The following is a 21,910-nucleotide window of genomic DNA, read 5'->3' as shown; positions in this document are numbered from 1 at the left end:
TGTATACTTCATCTGGCCCCGGGAGTGTTCGCCAGTGCCACTCACGGTTGTGGTTGCACATGTGGAACAGTACTTTCAACCATAGCCATCGCATTGTATGCAAACTTAGGAATGGGCAACTGGCCAATGAGCCCTTCAGTGCTACATTGAGGTGTTGGGGCCCGCACTACGCAGTGAGTGCAGAGAATTAAAAGAAATTCAGTTTTGACTCATTTCTTACCTCTGCAGCATTATTAAAAACATACAGTATGTAGTAGGGAGGATTAGGAATTTGAGTTTGTTCTGTGAACTTTGTTACATTTGCAAATGCTGACACTTGAAGCCCTTAACTGTCAAATATACCTCAGCAGTGGGGCGCATAGAGATAGACATTGCATGTGATGGCAGTAAAGACAATCTTACGCATTGCATGTAGTTTTACATGCATTTAATTAACCACTGCATGAAAGCTTCTCTTCACAGTGATTCCAACATGTACGGTTCTTATGTGTGTATGTGTGTTTTGGATATCCATTCTTTCTCTCTGGTCCAAAACTAAGCGTTGGGCCGATTTCGCAAATCTACTTTGGTAACAAAACAACACTTTGTCGTGCCTGCTCTAAGCTTGAACCTTGTAGCACATCTCGTGCAAGTTTTCATATTTCTGTGCAAGGAAAGCAATAATGAGCTGCAATCTGTGTGCGTTTGATTGTTCACGCTATTTTACAATGACTTTCTCCTCTTTTGCGATCTTTTCAATGAAGCCGTCAAGAGGAGCAAGTGGAGGTGCCCGACTGTGAGCCTGACAGTGGACCTGACTGTGAGCCTGACAGCGGACCTGACTATGAGCCTGACAGCGGAGCTGACTGTGAAGAGTTCAAGTTGCCTTCATTTGGCATTTTTGATGATATGCTCCGGATCCAGGTGCCAGTCAACACCCTGATGCAGCGTCACATCATTTCCAAGCTTTTTGATACTCTCTGCAAGATTACTGTGTAAGTCTCACGCTCAAGTCACCATATCATCTAGTCCTGCTACATTTGCGCGACCCTGCGCCAAAGCCTTGAAAAACCTGTAGTCCCAGCTGCCAGCTGCAACGTACAAGTACCACCCATCACAATACTTTGCTTTAGAGGAGTGCTGGCATCTGTTTTTAGAGTCTTGGAGACTCTATGGCACATTTCTGATATGTGACACTTAGGAAGTTCTGAAGTGCTTATAAGACAATTTAATTTGATACCAAAGTCAATCACTGCCTTCACACAGGCATATTAGTTAGGTTCAGCCTATTTACAAGCGAGCATGAAGTCATTGGTGTTCAAGAACTATGCCTATACAGGGTGTCCCAACTATCATTTTCCAAGATTTAAATAATGCAAATGCCACCCAGACAGAGCCAAGATAATGTTGTTTGCTGTCGCTTGGATATACTCGGATTACTTTTTCCTTTCTGCATAATTGTCTGATTAGCCTTAATTAATCAACTTCTAAAATATTATATAATTATATAAAAAGTATCAATGATAAAATTGTAGAGCGACATGAAAAACTTCCTATACAGCTTTCCGTTGCTCAATACGTGCTGCATAAAAGTGTTTTTCTGAGCATGTAAGAAGCCTGCGAATACCGACACGCAAACTTGCCGCGTGACTAGCTGCTTGAGGCACTTTACGTGTATTTGCAGGATTCTTTAAAGCTCAGAAAGACACTTTTAGTTAGCTCGTATTGAGCAATAGAAACCTGTATCTGAAGTTTTTTCATGTCACTCTACAATTTTCCCATTGACACTTTTCATCTATTTATATTATTTGAGAAGTTGATTAATTCAGACTAATTACGTAATTAGGCAAAATGCAAAAAGTAATCTGAGTATCTCCGAGCAAAGGTAAACAACATTACCTTGGCTCTGCCCACCTACGTGGCATTTGCATATTTTTCTATCTTGAAGCATGATAGTCTGGACACCCTGTATAATACAGTGAAACTTTGTTGAACCGTAGTTGGCTGGAGCTGGGAAAAAGTACATACTAAACGGTAGTACAGCTTAAGCGAAATAGCATGAGATTGCCCACCCACTTACCTGTCAAAAATGGAACTCGGAGAGAGTGTGACAAAAGGGCAAAAACACGCAGTATTTATCCACTTCGCACGACGGAAGTCTGTTATTTTCGTTTGTTGCCGCAGTGGCCTAGCAGCAACGACAGCGGCGTCAAACTTACTGAAGCTTCGAGCCAGCTTTTCAGCCAGCTCCCTTTTCTCGGCAAACACTCGCACGACAGATTCCTCGTTGGCGTTGCACATTCTCCATGCATTGGCGCAGTAGCGCTGCAGATGTTGTGGGGCGCCTTTTTCATTGCAGGGTGCTGTTCTCGTCGTGACGATTGCATTCGTGAAGCTGCCACTGTTGGGCCTGAATTGCCCATGCTGTTGGTTTCCGTGTGCTCATCACTGTCGTTAGGTGACCCTTCGGCAACAACAGAGGCAACTATGGCGAAAAGTCGAACCTCGTAGCCGACGTCTGTTTGCGGTCACAGCAGTGTTGCCGAGCAACTTCTTTGCACTCCAAATGCCACACACCGTAGTCAATAGTAGATCCTCGTCGCTTGCCAGCACTGACTTGCTGCCACATCCGATAGCACAAGCGGTGTTCAGTTTTTCTTCTACGCTGAGCACTCGGTGTTTTTTACCAGAGCAAGTCCTAGCTTAGATAAATCATAATGCTCTGGTGTTGATGTTGATGAGGCTTCATGCGCAAACGCACAGGGCAATTAAAGGCCCTTGTTCTGATCTCTGAGGCTTGTTGCTCTGCCGGGCCGTGCTATGGGGGACGATGCACCACCGTGATTGTGCAACGAAAAGTGGAAACGCCACGCGTTAACTGATACGTACGCGGTAAGCTAGTACAGTTTATGCAGATACAAAACGCATTATGTTCAATGGTCACTGAGTTGGGGAGTTGACTAGAGAGAATCTTAAACCCCTTAGCTGACATGGCAGATTTTGAAAACATCTTTAAAAGTGTGGAATGTGTTTATTGCTGTAGCAATTATATGGACACTCCAGGTGCTTTTCCTGCTGTCGTCGTCGCCATCACCGTGATGTTCTGTATAAAGCACAAGTGGGATAACATCACTGCCGTGTGCTGTACGCTGTTGGTGCTAGTGAAAGCGTGCGAGTGTGAGCCGAGAAATTTGGTGGCTCGAATTGGCACACGTAAAGGAGGAAGGCGGAAAGGAAGCGCCGTCTTCCACTGCGCCCGAGGCAGCATTGAGGGAGGGGGTGTTTTACTCCGGCAGCGGTTGAGCACGGTTGCGCGGGTCTCAGCGCGAAAGCCAGTGGGTACAAAGTCTAGGCGCGCCGAGGGCTGGTGGCTTCGTATGTGCTGTGTTCTCAATGCTTAGTTCACGTTGAAGCGAGAGCCAGCACAAAGGTCAATAGCTCGCTGTTGCTGCCGCTCTTTCTCACACATGCGCTTTGGCAGCAAGTGTCTGCGGTCATCGAATGAGGTGTGTTCATGTTTGCCTGTGCGTGCGTGACGCCTTGCCTGTTAACTTAGTTACCAAACGAATGCTTTATACAAGTTCATACGGCTGATGAAACCGGTAAGTGAAAGGAAGGAAGGAAAAAAAAACATTATTTAAGGCCAAATGCAACGATAAGTGGATGCTTGTTGTGATGACAAGTTACATCGTCATTGGCAGTCTAGGGGTCAGTGTAACATCTTCCAAAGCAAACCCTTGCAGTCACCAGTTTGGGCTGACAGCCACGTGCCGTCTTGCCGACATTTCATCATGTTTGTCATCATCGCCTGTACGCTGCAGCATTGCATATGCATTGCATACATTGCATTATGCATGCCATAAATTATTCTCTTGACTAGCTTGCCACAGTGGCTCATTAACTGTGGTGTTTGCCACTGAGTGTGTGGCTATGGGCTTGACTCCTAGCTGCAGCCACCATATTAACGATAGTGGGTGAAATGAACAAACACTCATGGACTTTGTGTACCTTAACCTTTCGGGGGCCAGATGTTTTTCCTGAGTACAACTTCAATTTCTAAGTAACAAATTAGCACTCTTTAAATTTGAATGCTGTTCATTGGCAATAGGTTGCTGAACATTCTACAAATATTTTTATTCTTAAAGATCAAGCAGTGATTGTAATACTAATTATTGCCTTTAATTAGCATAATAATTTTCATCAGACAACATGGCCTCCTCGTCACTGTCACTGTCCCTTGAAGACGCCTCATATCAATGTCAAAGCCCTCTGAATTAGAGTTCCTATGACGTTCTTGAATTTCTGCATCATTAAAAAAGAAATGTGCAGGCCTTTTGTGGCACTCTGTCGAACAAGAAAGGACTTTTGCAAAGCATTTGTGAAATTTCACACACGTAGTAAATCAATATATCACATTTGTCGATTGAGTTGCTGCAACAGATACAGCTGACAGAAGTGCAACATCTGTTTTTGATGCAGAGTTGCGTATTTGTAAAGTTCATGCTTCTACTTTTTTAAACTTTCACATTTTCGGTAGTTTCTTGTTTAAGATATTTCTGGCAGAACCCATCTCACAATGAATGTCTACGATAATGTGATTAGCATTGAAGCAATGTAGCAAAACACCGTGTTGTCACCGCAGGGACACGTCATGTGTGAGACGTGTATGCAGCCTGGCTCCTCTCTCGTGCTTCGGATGGATGGATGGATGGATGGATGGATGGATGGATGGATGGATAGATGGATAGATGTTATGAGTGTCCCCTCTGGAAGGGGGCAGTGGGTTGCGCCACCAAGCTCTTGCTATTATGATGACTAATGTCCTACCTAGGTTAAACAATAAAAAAAGAAGAAAAAAACACTGAACTACCACACCCAAATTTTCTGAACCCCTATTGCGAACTGTGCAGTTACCACTTCCTCCTGCACATGCCAGGCCACCTAGTGGCGGCGCCGTGAAGTCTGTGCGTGGCACGTCTATCATTATATAGAGGTTGGGTGTGGCAGGACAGGACCAGATCAGATGTTTGAGGTCGACGTTGATCGCAGGGCGGTTGGGGCATTCCACTTGTGTTCCTCTCCACTTGCTCAGAACATCAGGTGTAATAGACGCCTTAGCTCTTGCTTTGTGGATGAGAACCTGGGCTGTTCTGGGAAGGCGGCTGGGAATGGTAGAAAGGATGCTGGGAATGAAGGCCTGTAGTAGAGCCTTCCTCTCGTGTTTCAACCGGGCAATCTGGTGATCTGGTATGACGACGGATGACGGGGATATAGGTGGGGTCCAACAGGGACGGGCTCACTTCACGGCTGCAATGGCATTCTTCTCTAATTTTCTCGCCTGCAGCCTCGTGGGCCGCCTTGTTCCCCGCTCCCCTCATGTTTTGACCCGGTGTCCAGTGTACGAAAATGCGTGCATGTCTATTGTCCCACAGGTGGGGGCAGGATTGTTTTATGCGGTGCGCTATGTTAGTCATGTAGGATCGGTAGTTCAGTTGCTTGAGGGCCTCTTGACTGTCTTGACTTAGGCCATGGGCCATCCCTTCAAATAACAGTTTCAATCAATCAATTATCATTATATATATTCAGACAAGATTGAATACATATGGGTTGGGTTCGATTGTGCCCTGCAGTGGAGAAATTGTAAAGGGCATTCTTTTGCCATTGAAGAGTGGCAAATACTCGGTTACCCAAGTTGGACCGATTCCTGTTTTCAAAAACCCCGTTCTCAAAGCACAGCAGCCCAAACGCTCCTTGCATTTGATCGCGAACTACTCATTGATACAAGTTGGCGTCGCTCTGGGAAAATGTTTAGAGATGGGCATGGATAAGTCAACGACCGATTTTCCAGACGCCGGATTTTTCGGACCTGCCCGATAATTCGGACGCCTTCGCGGCACCGAACTGTGCCCCGCAGAGTCAATGTGTAAAAGAACGTCTGAAGTTTCGGACCCAAAAATCCTTCGCCGTCTGGTTTTCCTAACTTTTTGCCATAACCGCAGGTACGAAATGGCATGAGTCGAAGCCACCACCGGCGCCATTTCGTTAATCTCGCCGCTTCTGGTGCTTTCGCACACAGATCCGCTGGCAGCCGTAGCCACCACCACGGCAACGTTAGGCCTAGCGACCTCGAAGTTCGCTACCAAGCTTCTTTCTGTTCATTGCCGTGTTTTTTTATTGAAATAATTCGCTGGTGTCAGTTGTGGTGCTGACTCCGCCTTTGTAATTATCGCCAGTGGCTTCGAAGCTCGCAAAACATGGCACGTTGCATAATGCTTATTCCCTAAACTGACCTTCGCTTCAATACAGCAGTGTTAGATGGTGAAGCATACCATGAGTGGAAGGGTCAATTGTCATGGGACGCGGTATGCATTCCTTAATTATACATGCGTGTACCCGTCGTCTGCTATCCAATTGCGAGCACCGACACGCCTAATAAGTGTACTGGCAGGCCTTTAGAGCTATTTCAGATGTGCCTGTGGCGATTTCAGCCCTCGGGGGCAGTAAAAAGCATGCATTCAAATTTTGTGACTGCCCGATTTTTCAGGCGTTTTTGCTGCCCGTAGGGAGTCTGAAGAATCGGACGTTGACCGTACAAAGATACCAAAACGTGCGTGAGGTATCCCAAGAATGTTAATCGCATTAAATTTTCACGTCTTATATCGGAATTCTGCATCCTACAGTTGCTAGAACGTACCTTTCGTTGTCAAAAACAGCAAATTGAATTCAAAACGGTCCAGTGATCGTGTAATAAAAGCATTTCTGCATTTTACACGACTGCACTTACTTGATTCTATCGTGCAGCCAGTGCACAATGCACAACATGCACATGAATGTAACATGTCCACAGTTTATAAAAGAAAAATATCGCACGGCCCCCACATTCGCAATCAGAAAAAAACGACGCATGCAGTATTCAGTGCCCGTCCTGTCGTATGTGTTCTTTTCAGCTGTTTTATGAACACTGGCATAATTTACCTTCAGAGAAGGGAACTCTTTTTTGAAGACACTGAGCATGTGCTGGTGGGCGAGTTGGTTATACCTGATTACAACGAAGGCACCAAATAAAACATCTGACAAAGGAAGGACACACGAGACAACCATGTACGCGCTAGGTTTCAAGAGGTTTCATAATAAAAGTGGCATGTCGTTGCTGCCATTTGCACATCTTTGGCCACAGATGTCAAGCACACAGGGGCGGTATTCTTGAGCAATCATATTTATATTTACTTACTATCACTTTTGCAAGCTTTCATGTGACTCTGCACTGGTCTTGTCGAAGTATGCAACTGACAGCATTTCTCGCACTGTGTGCAGAACGCGAGCTTGGTGCAGCACCAGAAATGCTGGCGGTCATACCCGCCGACACATCCTGTACCGAATCTTGTAAAACCTTGCAAAAGTCATAGTATCTTAGCAAATCATTGACCGAGGACACCACTCTTGACTGTATTCAAGAACAAAATTAACCCACAACAACCTTTATGAAAAATGTACTGTGTCCTCATTTTGGGATGGCGCTGGTGATGCTGCTGACACCTCCCACGGTAGGCAGTTGCCAATACTGCGAACGTAGTTTTGGTTTTGTATTCGATTGTAACGAGCAGGCAATTAGTGAACCCATTTTCTGTGAAAAAAAGGTGCATCTTAGATTCGGGTAAATAGGGAAGTTGAGGTTGGCCTTGAGCTAAAGCTTCTTTTTAGTACTCCTTTTTTTACTGTCCATATAAAGAAACCTCTCGGAGTTCAAACTTATGCAGAGCTGACATGTTGTATTGGGACAGTTACTCTACAACCAGCCAACTTCTTTATTGTGTGTCTGTTTATTCTTTTATTTAATGCAGGTACCCATCGACATATCAATACGATGCAGCCGTGGACAGCCTGTTAGAGAAGTACCCGCACCTGTCAAGCATCAAGGGAAAGAAAGGAAAAGTAAAGAAAGGAAAGGTAAAGAAAAAGATTTTATAACTTGCAATTACAAAAACACTTTTGCCTGTAATGCGAAGCAGTGATGCATTAGGTGGTGAAATTTAATGTACAGTAAGCCTTAAACAGCTTGATGCATTGTTTGTTGGAGTGAACATTTGCAGATGCGAGCAAGCAATCTTCTTTGGGTAAGTGAAAGAAGTCCGATGTCATAACATGGCAAAACATACTTATCTGCGTATGCGATCTGTGTTGTTTCACCCTGAGACGAGTCAGTATGAGCAGCTGAGCCACTTAAACAATGGCAACTATGGTTTAGACTTGTATATTACAGGCTGGTATTACTGATTCTTGCCTTTCTTGCACTCCATCAAACTTAAAGTTTGTGTGACATATTAGAGAAAACTGTGCTCGCCAAAAGCGCTCATTTATAGGCCGGATAGTTATCTCGCAATAATGTGGATGCCATTGCTGACACCATTGGTAACTGACCAAGGCGATTGTTTATGCTGCTGTACCGAATGCACCGTCTCTTGTTTCCCATTTGAGGCAGAGGTAAACAGTGCATCTTGGGAATTCAGAAATGTGTCAGCATAACAACACATTTAACAGACCCACCGAATGCCACTGGCAGCCTTCGGGAATGGCAGGGTGGCCATTGGTGTCTACTTTGCACCAAATTGGCTGCTTTAAGACATTGACCTTCTACAGAAAGCTCGGCTACTTTTGACTTGCATTTTGGCACATTTGCTAGCCATAGTTTGTTGTTGATTTCAAGCGAAATAATCAGCATGCGCAAAGTTTACCCATCATTTTCAGCCATCACATGCACATGCACAGGAAAACACTTTTTCTGCTAGGATCGCACTTGAGAAGCCATTGTGTAAGGTCCCTTAATGAGTTTAGTTGAGATTTGTCTAGGGGACATATCTACTGTCGCCACACTTCGTAAATATAAAGTCAATCTATCTTGGCCCAAAAGTAGCGGACCTGGGAGATGTGAGCAAGAAGATTGCGGATGTCTCTGCTGTGGATCAGGGCACTGTGAGCTTCCAGTTCTGAAGGCTCATGATGATGTAGCATCAACAGCGCCTTCACAATGCCTTGCCAGCGCTTCGGACACTTCAGGCCATAGATCTTCAAGCAATAGGAACATGATTAGCTGTGAAAATGTAATGAACTATCCTCTTTTTTTTTTATGTTCGTTAATCAAGTGACAATCAGAAGTCCTAAATTTGCAGGCAGTGAGCAGTTAACAGCATGTACTCCCAGTAATCGACGTGCTCATGTACTGAACATGTTATATTTCGGTGACTGGTTCAGGCCGCTAATTATCATTGCTGGTTGGCTGATAATGGTTCGGAATGTTCCTTATTCATTAAAATTTATGATTGATTGACTAATGAAAGTTATATTAGTAATAAAGTCTGTATTTTATATTGGCTCCGAATTGGACGAAAATGTAACTGTTGTGGCTACCTTGGGCTGCTTTTTGGTTCAGTCCCGAGTCCTTTTATCAAACTGCAATTTTGGCTCGGTAATGTGATCAACCGAATGATGAGAGGGAGGAGGAGGAGGGGCAGGCATATAAGCACGGATCTCCTTTTCTAGCCCGGCCGCTTATGCACATGGTGTGGCCGAGCACATACACGACCCGCACACCCTATCTTGGAGATAATCTGCGCCATGTGTAAACGCCAGAAAAGCTGAGATGACTTGTGGGTTTATATGTGCTGGCTTTCCACATGGCTAGTGCTGGAGGTCACATAATCTCAAATCTTGGCGGCACATTGAAGGGAGAGGCAGCACGAAGTGGTTGCTAACCTCTCTCTGCCTGTGCTCTTCGTCACGCCATTCTTGTGACAGCATGTTCTTGGTCACAGGGTGGTTGGTCACAGGGTCACAGGGTGGTCACAGCGTGGTTGCTAACCTCTCTCTGCCTGTGCTCTTCATCACGCCATTGTTGTGACAGCATATTCTTGGTCACAGGGTGAGATCTGTTTGTGGTTGCCTGTGCGTATGTGACACTGTGCCTGTGAATTCATTTGTTAGCAAGTGTTTACAGCAGTTTTTTTGCCTGATAAGCCTACTAACCTTACTTCGTGTAGTTGTTCAATACCCTGTTATCGCTATCAATGTTTCACCTTTGGGCGAAACTGTGACTTTCTTTCTCACTGACAGAAGTTTTGGAGGACTGCACTAAAGGCAAAGTTCTACACCTTTCGACACACAGTGGCAGGCAGTGTGTGGAACACACGCCAGGCTAAGAGCAAGTACGCTGAGGAGCTTAGGCAACAACGGGATAACGAAAGTACACAACATACCTCTCGACCTCTGGTAAGCACAAGATAAACGACTCATGTCATCCTTGTGTCTGCATGTGACTGAAGTCAAATACCTTGCTTGAGTGGAGGAAACACAGGCTGCGACATGTTCTGAAAAATTTTTATAAGTGCAAAAAAAAAAAAACTGGCAAAAGTCAATGAGAGCAGCATTCCGGGCAAGTTGTTAATCCATTACTCAAGTATTATTGTGCAACAAAAAAGACATGGACATAAGAGAAGAAGAACACACAACAAGAGTAAACTTTCAATTAAATTTATTGTGCCACTGAATCGGTTTATATATGTGAAGCAGTATAGACTGCGCATGCACTTACATGAAGAAAACGAACTGCACATTTGTGTAACATAGTAATTAGTCATGTGACACCACCTCCAAGAAGCTGAATTCTTTTTCTGTAAGAGCCAGTGAAGGGAAACTAACACACTTATTACGCAATTTTGCAATCGTCTGCGCTTCAATTATTTCGGTGGGTTCTCGGCAATTTATTGTCGCGATCATGGCTGCAAGCCTATCGAGGACGATTGCACGATTGTGTCCCGTGGCAGGACGCAGCTCATCCAAGAAATAACTGACTCATGTCGACCCGATGCCAGACCCAGATGTCCCGTGCAAAGATACTTTTGAATACCTCAGCAAAGTGAAGGTGAACTGCACGAAGAACAGTTTGAGGGAGAAAGCGCTTCAGTGCTTAAGCCTTGTAGAAGATGAAATTGTTCGAAGGGCTTTTAAAACAATATCTCCAGACGAAAATAACAGCATTCTTCCGCTGATGCCGCACTTGTCAGGAGAACTTGGTTTTGGTGCTGTGTTGCGATTGTGTTGCATGTGTGTGTGAGTGAAATATGTAGTAAATTGTGTTTGAAAGGTGGGTGGTCCGTCTGGCATAGGCAAAAGCCGAAAAAAGCGAGCTTTGGTTATAATGCGGCACCGCTTATAGCACGGACTTTTACAGGTTCCGCGACTTAAACTATAAGCGGTCTACACTGTATACCATTTTGTTAAGTACTTCACGATAGCTTTGCTCCACATAGATTTCAACATGGTCGTCAGATCTGCATAATTTTTTTTCTTTCTTCATACTTTCAGTACATTGATTTACGGCTGTCGGAAGACGAGGACAAAGCATGCCAGCAAGGTAAATCCGAAGCTTCTACAGTTGCAGAGAACATGGACTACCACAAGCAAGCGCTGCTCGCCAAGGCGAGGCACGTCGCTGTTCGCGAGATGACAGTGGAGAAGGCCATTTCGACTTTTCCCGTGTACAGGAAAGAGTCATCCGTGAGTGTAATCCTTCGTTTGTGCATTCAGTTGCGTACTGCATCAATTAGACTACGCACGACGTTGTTGCTCGTTAGAGAAATTTACCACAGCACCGCCCATGTTTGTTTTATCTGCGCTCGTGTGTGGCAGCCGCAGTGGTTTCACGAACAGAGCCAGCCATTGTATCGTGACATCATGACACGTGCATTTCCTAGGCAGTGAAACCAAAACTGGCTGGTAGAAGCAGGTATCATAATAAAATATATACGGTGTTCTTGTGTTTTAACCTTTCAACCACGAGAAAAGCAGCTATCGCACTGATCTGTTGTTTTCTCTATCCTCCCTGGCAAGGGGGCTAGGGGGCCCGCCCAGAAGCTGGCCATTTTTGCTTGTTTCTTTGTAATTATACTTCTGGTTCAGGCATACGCGTCATTCTCTCGATACAGGATGGGTGCGTGAGTTGCCTGACATTGCCACGCCCTTAGAGTTGCGTCACCCTCAGAGACCAATCGGACCATGTGGCTATCAGCTGCCAGAGGTCTTGCCACGGCACCCCATGGCGGCAGCGGTATCTATGCTACACAGCATGCTGATGCGACCTCTGAGGTCATGTGCAGCAGACGCAGCTACATGCAGCTGCCGTGTGTGGACTGCAAGTGCAAAAACAAAATACTTTTTCTTTTTTTTTTCTCATATCGTAGACATATACATTTCTTATTTAACTCAAAATAAGCAATAACAGAGAATCTTCTCACAATCATGAAATCCACCAGTGCTGGTTGGGCCTGCTTGGCTGCTTGCGAAGTCGCTGCTGATGACATTTCGAAGGAGGGAGCAAGCAATTTTTTACTGTTTCTGACATGGTATTGTGAATTCCATGCTGCATTCAGGGCAATAATATTTGGCTCACGTGTTCACAGGGACCTTGTCTACATATTTGTAATGTTTTCTTACAGTATTTAAAAAGTGTTTCGTGTACTTTCTAAATCCAACTAAAACGAAATTTCACTTTGGCTAGATCGGTTGTAAACCACTTTGCAAGATTGCTTTAGTAGTTATACACCACTGAAGCAATCTTGGCGAAGTTGTAGGGCCGTTATTTGCCAAATGTTCTCATTAACAACCTTTAATAAAGAGCACCTAAGCAGATGACTGCTACACCTGGTGGTTGGTGGCTGTGACACAAGTCCCAGCATGTCACCTCTAAGATTTTTCTGTGCGCCGCGGGAAGCCACGGGCAATAGGTAGACTCAGAGGTCATGCTAAGAAGCTGCAAATTGTTAGCCTGGCCTCCCTTCCAGCGAGTGGTAATGACAACATTTTCTTTTTTTTTTCTTATCTTAGTTTTATTATCAAAACGTCCACTTTTGCAAGCCTTTAGTGATGCATCTGCTCGTATTTCAAATGTAAAATTTTGCATGGCTGCTACTCTGTATTTATGCTACCTGAAACTGGGCATTCCACATGGCCAAGATTTTCTAGCAGTTAGCTTTAGAGTACAGACAGCATCTGTATTTCTCCATGTTCTGTGCTATCCCCCAGTTGCCATCTCTTGCACTGCAGGCATGCTGTTATCTCTGAGCCTCTCCTCTTTTCTGGCAATGAAATGTTGTGATGCCTCAATGTAACAATGAAATTTAAAAAGAAAAGCTTCATGCCCTTCCATTCTGGGAGGAAGGATGACCAGCGAAGCTTTGTATGTGGGCCCCTTTATGGCGAACTGCACCTCAGTCGCGGGTCCGCCTGGTATTGCACTATCTTCGGGACCGGCCCACGTATGGGGAGTGCTTAACGCCTGCTTCAGCTCTGCTGCGGGTTGGCCCGGCATTGCACTATCTTCTGTATCTTTTTCTACATGCGGACGCAACAGTGGGAAAAGTAGCCCTTATCGACTTCACTGTAAGAATTGCTCTGTTATTCAGCTAGTATTGCTATTATTACTTTTTTTTCTCAGCTGCTTGGAGAGTTCAAGATTCTATGGAGGACTGACATTGCTGACTGCTTTGAGAAGGGCATCAAGAAGCTGTTCCTCATACTCATGAACTGTGGCACAAGTGAAGAAATCAAGGCAATGTCTAAGCCTGGAAACGGTATGTTAACCATTACAATGTAACTCACGTACCTATCCTTGGAGTGCCAGCCATGACTCCCATCTAAGCTGCTGGCTGGTTTCAACTCGAAAATCCACACGCAGACGATATGCACCCTGGGTTTGTTGTGCATATAACAGGCAGATAATGCTCGCAAATGAACTCGTTGCAAAATGCCACATCTGCACAAAATCTCAGAAGTCAGCCAGGGGTTTAGCCAAAAAACTAATGCCCTCCTGGCACTGCTATCTGTGCGAAACTCAGTATATCAATACTTGGACATGAATTCGTCAGCAGCAGCACTAGCAGTGCTCGTCATAACATCTAGTGGTGCTGTGCTCAACCATGGTGCACTATAAACATTCTCATGTGGCACAAGACACAAAAATACCATGCTGTTTTGCACTGTTAGACTGGCAAAATCGTTCGCTGCACTTCAGTTGAACACATCAACAGTGGTAGCCATATGTGTACGTCAGCACAAATCCATCTGAAACAGTTTCTAGTCTACACACATTGCATTGATGGTACATACAAAATGTTGCATACTGGATAGAGAGCAGACAATGTTTGGGAGGTGCTTTCATCTCTTGAAAGACCATAAGACATAAGGTTTGGGCTAACTTGTCAGACATGGTTGAACTAACACGAAGGTAGAACTTGGACAAAAGAAAGAAACGACTACAGCAGTGGTCTTCCTATCATGGCAGTTTTATCTTCCCAGGAAGGGCCTTCTTATTTGAAATAAGTTAAGGCTGTTCTTGACAAGCACTCATTTTGGCCGCCACCCTCTCGTGTTCTTTGCACTGTTGCTTTGCATTACAACATTTAAAGATTAGCGATCACATGTGCACCTAGAATCGCCATTGTTTTATGTTAGACTGGGTCTTCGTTTCTTTTTTCTTTTTCTTTTCCCTCGCCTTTTCTTTTTTTCACGAGTCTGCACTGCACCCTCACTTGAAAAGCTTGCCATTATCATGGTAGTTGGTGGTTGGATTCATAGTGGATACAAAGGGGCCAATGTAAAGGGCACACGCTCTTGCGCAGTCGAGTTGCAGAGTGCATTCATCGCACAATGCCAGCTATATTATACCTCTTTGAGACACACATGCCGTCACACGCCTGTAATACCACTACAGATGTAAGTTCACAATGAAACAATGAACGCTGCCTAATATCCTCACTGAAAAAAATATACATCAATAACATGTATGATATTGCCTTAAATAAAGTGAATAGCTTTCTAAAAGTGTTTTTCTGTTTGCATGCATTAACGATCATCGTCGGTGGTTTCCGTACAATTAAAAAAAAAATATGTTCTCTTTGCTGCTGCAGACATTCTCATGGTGGTGCTGAAGGCCATTGCCAGGAGATGCGGGGAGAGGCTGGGTTCTCTCTTGATCGAGGTAGGTCGGCATTTGTGCCACTGCTGTCACTCGCAGGCTATCACACTGGAAAGGTTTACTGACTCTTGCTGCAGAACTCGCTCGCCAGCGAATGCGTTTATCAAGCTCACTTGCTGCTGCACAGCAACAAGTGAGTCAAAGGGGCCCTGAAACACTTTTCTAACTAATCATAAAACGGCCTCACTGTTGAAGGGCGTCCCATTGTGAATCTCATGCCACAAAAATTTGTTATAGTTCGAGGTAGTTATCGCACCGACGCCTGGCTTTCTCTCTCTCCTTTTGTCACCACTAGTGCGCTGGAAGCTAACAGTGGAGGTGGCAAGGGAGCAAGGCCCCACCCAAAAAATTTGGGCATTTTCATTGGATTTGTTTGCTACGCTGCTTAATGTTCAGGCATGCGCATCTGTTTCTCGACGCAAGATAGCACTCTGGTTGCCTTGCATTTCCACACCCCTGAAGTCGCGCCACCTACCGACCAGTCAGAGCACACTGTTGACAGTGACAAGGGGGCTTGTCACAGCACCCCGTGGTGGCTGTGGTATGTTCGCTACGCAGCACGCCGGTGGAATCTCTGCGGCCACGCGCAGCTTTGCGCAACTGTCGTGCCCTAGACCGGAAGTGCAAAGATAAAATACTTCTTTTTTAGTCTTTTTGAGATCCCAGACCTACTATATATTTTTTCACTTATTAAACTCAAAATTAACAATACCATTGCTATTGCTGAGAATGTTCTCGCAATCACGAAATCCACCAATAATGGTTGGGCCTGCTTGGCTGTTTGCGAAGTAGCTGCTGACTACATTGCAAAGGAGAGAGCAAGCGATTTTTTACTTTTGCTGACACGAGATTGTAAATCCCTGCCGCATGCAGTGCAATAATATTTGGCTCACATGCTCACAGGTGTCTTGTCTACATATTGGCAACAAATTTTCTTACTATGTTCAAGAAGTGTTTCATGGCTGCTTTAAAGGGGATGAGGCACTTCAAATAACTTTTTTTTGTTTTTTAAACAATTTGACTGAATATTGCACAGGTAATGTACCTTTACCAGCTGATTTTTAAAATGTGATTAAATTTTTCTATGATAAATATTTTTTATGATATCCAAAACAGGATGCTCTTTGTTTGGAGCCTAATTAACTAATTAACAGCAACTTGCATGGTAATGTACAGCACACGGAATTGATTGTGAATGTTCTTAGTGTGTTGTAAGCTATAAATTATTGTTTTAGGCCATTTTGAATCAAAGTTATAGATTGTCAAACTTCATCATAAAGAATGCCCACCTTGATAATTGAAAAATATCAGTATAGTATTTGCCTAAAGTATTTGCCAAAAAATCTGCCTTTAGGAAGTTTACAAGTAAATTCAACTGAACAACTTTCCTATGAGAATGGTTTGCTTGGATCGCTGTTGTCTGTAGTAATAAACTTGCTAATACACACTCAAGACACCTGATCGTCAAAAATAACCACGTTTGAATCTCGGCATTTAACAACTTCTAGTTGAAGTTCTAGGCATGTAGAATTCTTTTTTTTTTTTTTGATCATATGAATTGCAGCTTCAAAAAGAGCGCATGTAATTCTGCATTTATTGAGCTCATGTCTGGAACTGCTAGATACTGTCATTGATTGGGAAGGAATGTCAGATTCGAGGTAAAAAGGAAAGACCATCCATAAAATGCTTGACAAGCAGTGGGATTTTATTAACCACTGTTCAAATAGGTTCTATTTTTTATTCTTCGATTTCTATTGATATTCTGTGTTAAGAGGAAAATTTACTTCGGGCACTCTAAATATGTGAAAATTGAGAAATTGTTTTGCTTGGCATTCACTGTGCCAGTTTTTATGAGGTTTGTTGACTACTGACTGTAGAGAGTAGATTTTGATTTAGGCCATTAATTTTTGTTAAAAAAAGTTTTGTAAATTGAGAAATAAGCTGAACCATTGAGTTCACAACTCTAAACTCAGCACTAAAAAAATCAATATCACGATTGTGTAAACTGTACCTGTTGAAAAATTTAATGTGGATAAAAATTGACAGCTTATGCACCACTGTGAAGTATATCGCTAATTTGTCAGTTGGAATTTTGCAAAACCCTCCTAAGCATAACTTCACCTGTACTCTAAACATTTTCAATTTATGCTATCAGAATTTTTTTAATCTTCAAAATTACCAAATAAAAAAAAGCTCAAGCATCCAGTTTACAATACCGTAAGCTCCACTTATTAACACATGTAAATTGTAAAGCAGAGATAATTGATTGTGCAGTGTTCTAAAATATACTAGTAATTTGCAGGTACAACCTTTGCGAAACCCTTGTAAGCATTATAACAATTTTTTTTATAACAGCGCTCTGTTTATCAACTGGTTTCCTTCCTTGCGGATTGTACGCAAAATTAGGCTTTTCACTGATGAACATATGTAACAATTTCACATAAGCTGTAAATTCATATGTGGCATTTGTGTTGATGGTATACTCTAAAAGATTTAGTTGCCAGTACTGCAAAACCTATTTTTGGTGCAGTGTAGGAGTTTGTAAACTTTGTGCTTCTATATATTTTTTATGCCTACTGATTTCTGGCAATTTCTCCTATAATTTGAGCTCCTAAATCAATTTTTTGTTTGCTAGAGCTGTTAGAATGTAACTTTCACTTCCTCTAATGCAACAAATTTTATTCAAGTTGGTCCAGCTGTTGTTTCATAAAAGCAATTTCTTTGTTTTGCCTGTATTGTATTAGGAAAATTGGAGTTTGCCCAGAGCTAAAGCTAAAAATGTTGTGAAATTGAAATTGCAACAGGTTGTTAATTCTGATAGGAAACTTCTATGCCACAGGGCAATGCGCTGCCGACACCCTGCCTCGTCACACACGTCGACAAGAGCGTCGACGTGTTCGTCAATGGTGTCCGCCTGTTCACCGCATCGTCTCTGCTTGGGGGCCTCTGTGCGCTGTTTGCGTCTTTCTGGGTGTTCCATATCGAGTACTCCAGGCATGCAAAGGGCATCTTGACATTTCTGGAGCACGCCTTTCTCTACTTCAACTACACCACGCCACACAACAAATGTAGACGGTTCATTAATTTGTACAAAAGGTCATCATCGTAGTGTGCGTTTGTTGTCGAGTGCAACCAGAGGGGAGCATACTGTGTTGGTGGTGCCCTAGTGCTTTGGAGAAGTTCATTCTTAAACATTTAGTCATTGCAATAAGCACTACTTGCAGGTTAGAGATCTCCCGATCCACTTGAACATGATTTCATGCTAGGGGTAGACTGGTCGTCATGGAATGGTAACAACTAAAGAACCATGGCAAGTTGTGTAACTCAACACAACTGCAATTTTTAACTAGTGTGAATCCAGTAACAGACCAGATGAACATAACAGATGGGGCAGTGTGGTGTGTTACTTGCGGTTGGTATCTCAAAGTTTCTTCATTTCTGCAGTGTTAAGTTGAAAGTGTTTCACGCATAACCAGCAGTCTAAGATCAATAAGAATGGGCAAATTAAGGTTTCTTGCTAGAAGCACAATTGCTTGAATTGCTGTTTATTGAAGGTAACCAATAGTGTTGTGCAGACTTGTAGTCGTACAAGCACAATCAATAAAAGGCAGAAATAATAAAATGTTGTGCGTTCCTTATTCATTGTCCTTGTCTTAATGCACAGCTATAAAACTGTGTTGAATGCAGTCAATGCTTCAATTTACATTGTATGTTAACCTTGCCCTTGTTCAAAATTTGTGCTGAGCGAGTTTTAGTTTCTTATCCATTCAACAAGGTAACATTCGACCAATGTGAGCAGCACACCTGCACATGGATACGTGCCTTGAAAAACTTCTCACTTGCTGTTTTGAAAAATGGTGCTTATCAGTGGCGTATATCTTAACATAGTCAGCATGGACTGCCTTCAACCTCGAAGAGGACAGTGGCATCTCCACTGACTAGAGTCTAAGCAAGTGTTCTGAAGTTGAACTGTCTGTTGGAACCTGTGATACCTTGTCATTTCGTGCTGGCAAAAGGCAAGAGATAACCTGCCAGCACAAAAACAATGCGTACTCCATGTTAATATGCAGGATGTTGCTTACACCATTTTGTTGTATTGTTTATGGTGTATATATATTTTTGTAGAAGTCTTGTTTGCAGATAACAGCAAAAATGCAGAATAAGCTATTGCATCTTTGACAGGTCATGTTATAGTGATACACCAAGTCTGCAAATGTCTTTTAGGATAGAAAGAAGCTTTTGTTTCAATACTAAGTATCTCCAGTGCATATTACAAAGGCTGGAAACTTATGTTCTAGCCAGCTTATTCTCACAGTATCGAGCTGAATTTCACAATTTTATAGTGACGCAAGTGATCTGCGACTGAGAATAAACTTCATCTGTTTGTTGTCTTTTCTTGGCGGTGTTGTCCTTTCTTGGCAGCCTTTTACAAAGGGACACTAAAGAAAAAGATAAATGTAGACGGTTAATGTATTCTTTAAAATCTCTGTTGTGGTTAATTTCATGATATGGTCAATTATTAGAAAAGAAAATGAAGCTCAAACTTTCATTTACTAAATTTTGTGCCAAAGCTCTAATGCTGGTACGTCAGTGTGACGTGGTGGATTTCAATATGTTTTTTCGTATTTGGAAAGTATTGGTTCTGCAAAACTTCACGAAACTCATGTGGTGTCCAACTGATATCGGCCACAGCATGAAAAGGCACAAGGCCAGTCACATTTTACAGTTTTTCTTAGGCTAGTTGTGGATGTTCAGTCAAATGCTGTGTAAATTTGACTTGCATTAGTCACTGTCTATGCGAGCAGACATGGGCACAGTCCTGCTATACTGGCAAAAATTGCATACGTCCCGATATTCGAGCACAGTCCAACTTCGATATAACGAACATGGATATAACAAAGTAAATATGGAATTTGGTTATTCATGCTTTATTTCAGTGGAGTAGTCTGCTATAACAAAATCAAAAGTGTGAGACCCGGTGTAGCACCTGTCATAGCAAAGCAAATTTAATAAAAATTTAAATAAAAATGTCAAATATAGTTGCCTAGTCAATTATTCAGACACACGATTTTTTGGACTTGCATTATTCCTGGGGCACCGCCACTTACCTTTAGCATCAATGTATAATGGCAATAATTGAAGTTTTGGGTGACACATAGTGTTTTTGGTACGAACCATAAACCTTGGCACGATGCCGTAAACATGGCAGCCATGAACAAAGTTTCTCCGTGTCGACTGGCACGAAACTGCAACTTTGTAGACGAAACGGTGCTGGTTAGGCCTAATGGCCTCCTCCTTGTCTGAAAATTCTGTCGGAGGCTTGCGCATTTTTATGTTGTAGACCTTACCAACAATTGAGTGTGAAATCAGACGCACAGGCTAGACTAACTGTCGTAGCAATGGAGTACGGATCACGGCCTGTGCAGGCCCACGTGTGGTCCCTTTTGTGTCTCGAAGGTCTGTCGGTGGTGTGCACGTTTTGGCCAGCGGTTTGGCTTGGTTGGGCCACAGTCGGCAAGCCAATGTGCTGGTCCCTCTTGATGATACCGATCATGTGTTTGCGCATTCACGGCAATGCAGAATGCGTGTATGTAATTTATTTTTCCTGTGCCTCATATCTTCACGACAAAATACGGCGTTTTTTTAATGTTGCTGAAGACCCTTTGCTGGCCTGTCGGAGGCACCCAGGCCCGCTTCCATTCCTTTCGCTTAGATATGATAGTGATTTTTTTCCTGTCGATATATGCATTTAAGCTTTTAAGAAATACCGGATGCAATGAAGGTATTTTTGTGGCTGCGATGGGATTTCATGATAATGAGGTTTGACTGTATGACGACCAGGTCAGTACAAGGGTAGTCCATTGCTTGCACAATACCCTGAAGATGCCTCCATAATCTGCAAGGAATGTAGGTAACCGAATATGAGGGTATTTGTTTTGCGGAAAAACATGACATCTCCTGGTGTTTGTGCAGAGCATCAGTCTTGCAGATGTCGAGTAACACTTTCTTTCTGATAGCCTCCCTTAATTCAAGAAATGGTAATTGTCAACTGGCCTCTCCTTTGGATTTGCTCAAATATTTTGTTTTGCCTTATAAAAAGTGCGGACAATGTTCCAGAATAATATACTTGCATTTGTCACCTTTAAACTGCTAAAAGCTGTTGAGCAGCTCTCAATGGTAACTGAATAAAGACAATTGGGCAGGCCTTTTGTGACTGCAGTCAAACACAACCATGCACATAGGCGCTGTTGAGTTGTGCACCAGATATAGATATATGATCTGAGTATGGTGCATGGCATGGCATGTCTGCTATGAAGAGGGTTGAACTTGCAGCACTGAAATTAGTAATTGGGTGACTGCTTGCCTTCTTTTGTCCAGTGACTATGACTAAGCAAAAGCTACAAAAAAAGCACCAATTTGTAAGGTGCTGTCTTGGAATAATGTACGTTAACTTTTGTTTGTGCAAATGAAGAAGCTTCACTAGTGAGTACCAGTCACTGTCTTTGATTTGGCAGACTAAAAGAAAAATCTGATTTTCTAAAAAAATATTCAATTTTTCACGACTGTGACTTAATAGATCACTGATTTTTGCACACATTCCTCTCTATCCTCCCCATCAAATTTTGAAAAATATGAAGTCCACAGACATCAATGGCGGTAACTTTGTACACATGAGTAAGAATTTATAAATGCCTCATAATAAATTGTCTGCGGATTTTCTTTTTTACAAGAACAAAAAGTGCTTTCTATGAGCACATGCAGGTGCTTTTCCAAGCTATTTACTTGGTTTGCATAATTTTGCAATGTTGGCTTTCCCTACAATGCTCTGACCCAACGAAACTTTTGCCTACAAACTACAAGGCTCGCACGTGGAATGCGCGGATTTTACATAAAGCGCTGGTACAG

General features: G+C 43.0%; 1 protein-coding gene across 3 annotated transcripts in view; it reads left to right on the top strand.

The window, feature by feature from the left end:
* LOC135920103 (uncharacterized) overlaps nt 1-19,399 on the top strand; it is a 33,788-nt gene extending 14,389 nt beyond the window's left edge. For 2 of the 3 annotated variants that reach the window (XM_070524182.1, XM_070524183.1), the window contains exons 9-15: nt 744-974; nt 7,821-7,926; nt 10,087-10,242; nt 11,338-11,529; nt 13,466-13,601; nt 14,937-15,007; nt 17,826-19,399. In XM_070524182.1, coding sequence (XP_070380283.1) covers nt 744-974; nt 7,821-7,926; nt 10,087-10,242; nt 11,338-11,529; nt 13,466-13,601; nt 14,937-15,007; nt 17,826-18,113 — 1,180 coding nt within the window. In that variant the 3' untranslated portion in view covers nt 18,114-19,399. The remainder of the gene's footprint in view (nt 1-743; nt 975-7,820; nt 7,927-10,086; nt 10,243-11,337; nt 11,530-13,465; nt 13,602-14,936; nt 15,008-17,825) is intronic. The other variant, XM_065454169.2, reaches the window with a different exon arrangement.
* Nucleotides 19,400-21,910: the final 2,511 nt, after the last annotated feature.

The sequence above is a fragment of the Dermacentor albipictus genome, chromosome 8, assembly GCF_038994185.2.
Source record: "Dermacentor albipictus isolate Rhodes 1998 colony chromosome 8, USDA_Dalb.pri_finalv2, whole genome shotgun sequence".
In the NCBI taxonomy this organism is placed as follows: domain Eukaryota; kingdom Metazoa; phylum Arthropoda; class Arachnida; order Ixodida; family Ixodidae; genus Dermacentor; species Dermacentor albipictus.
This window is presented reverse-complemented; position numbering and strand designations above follow the sequence as displayed.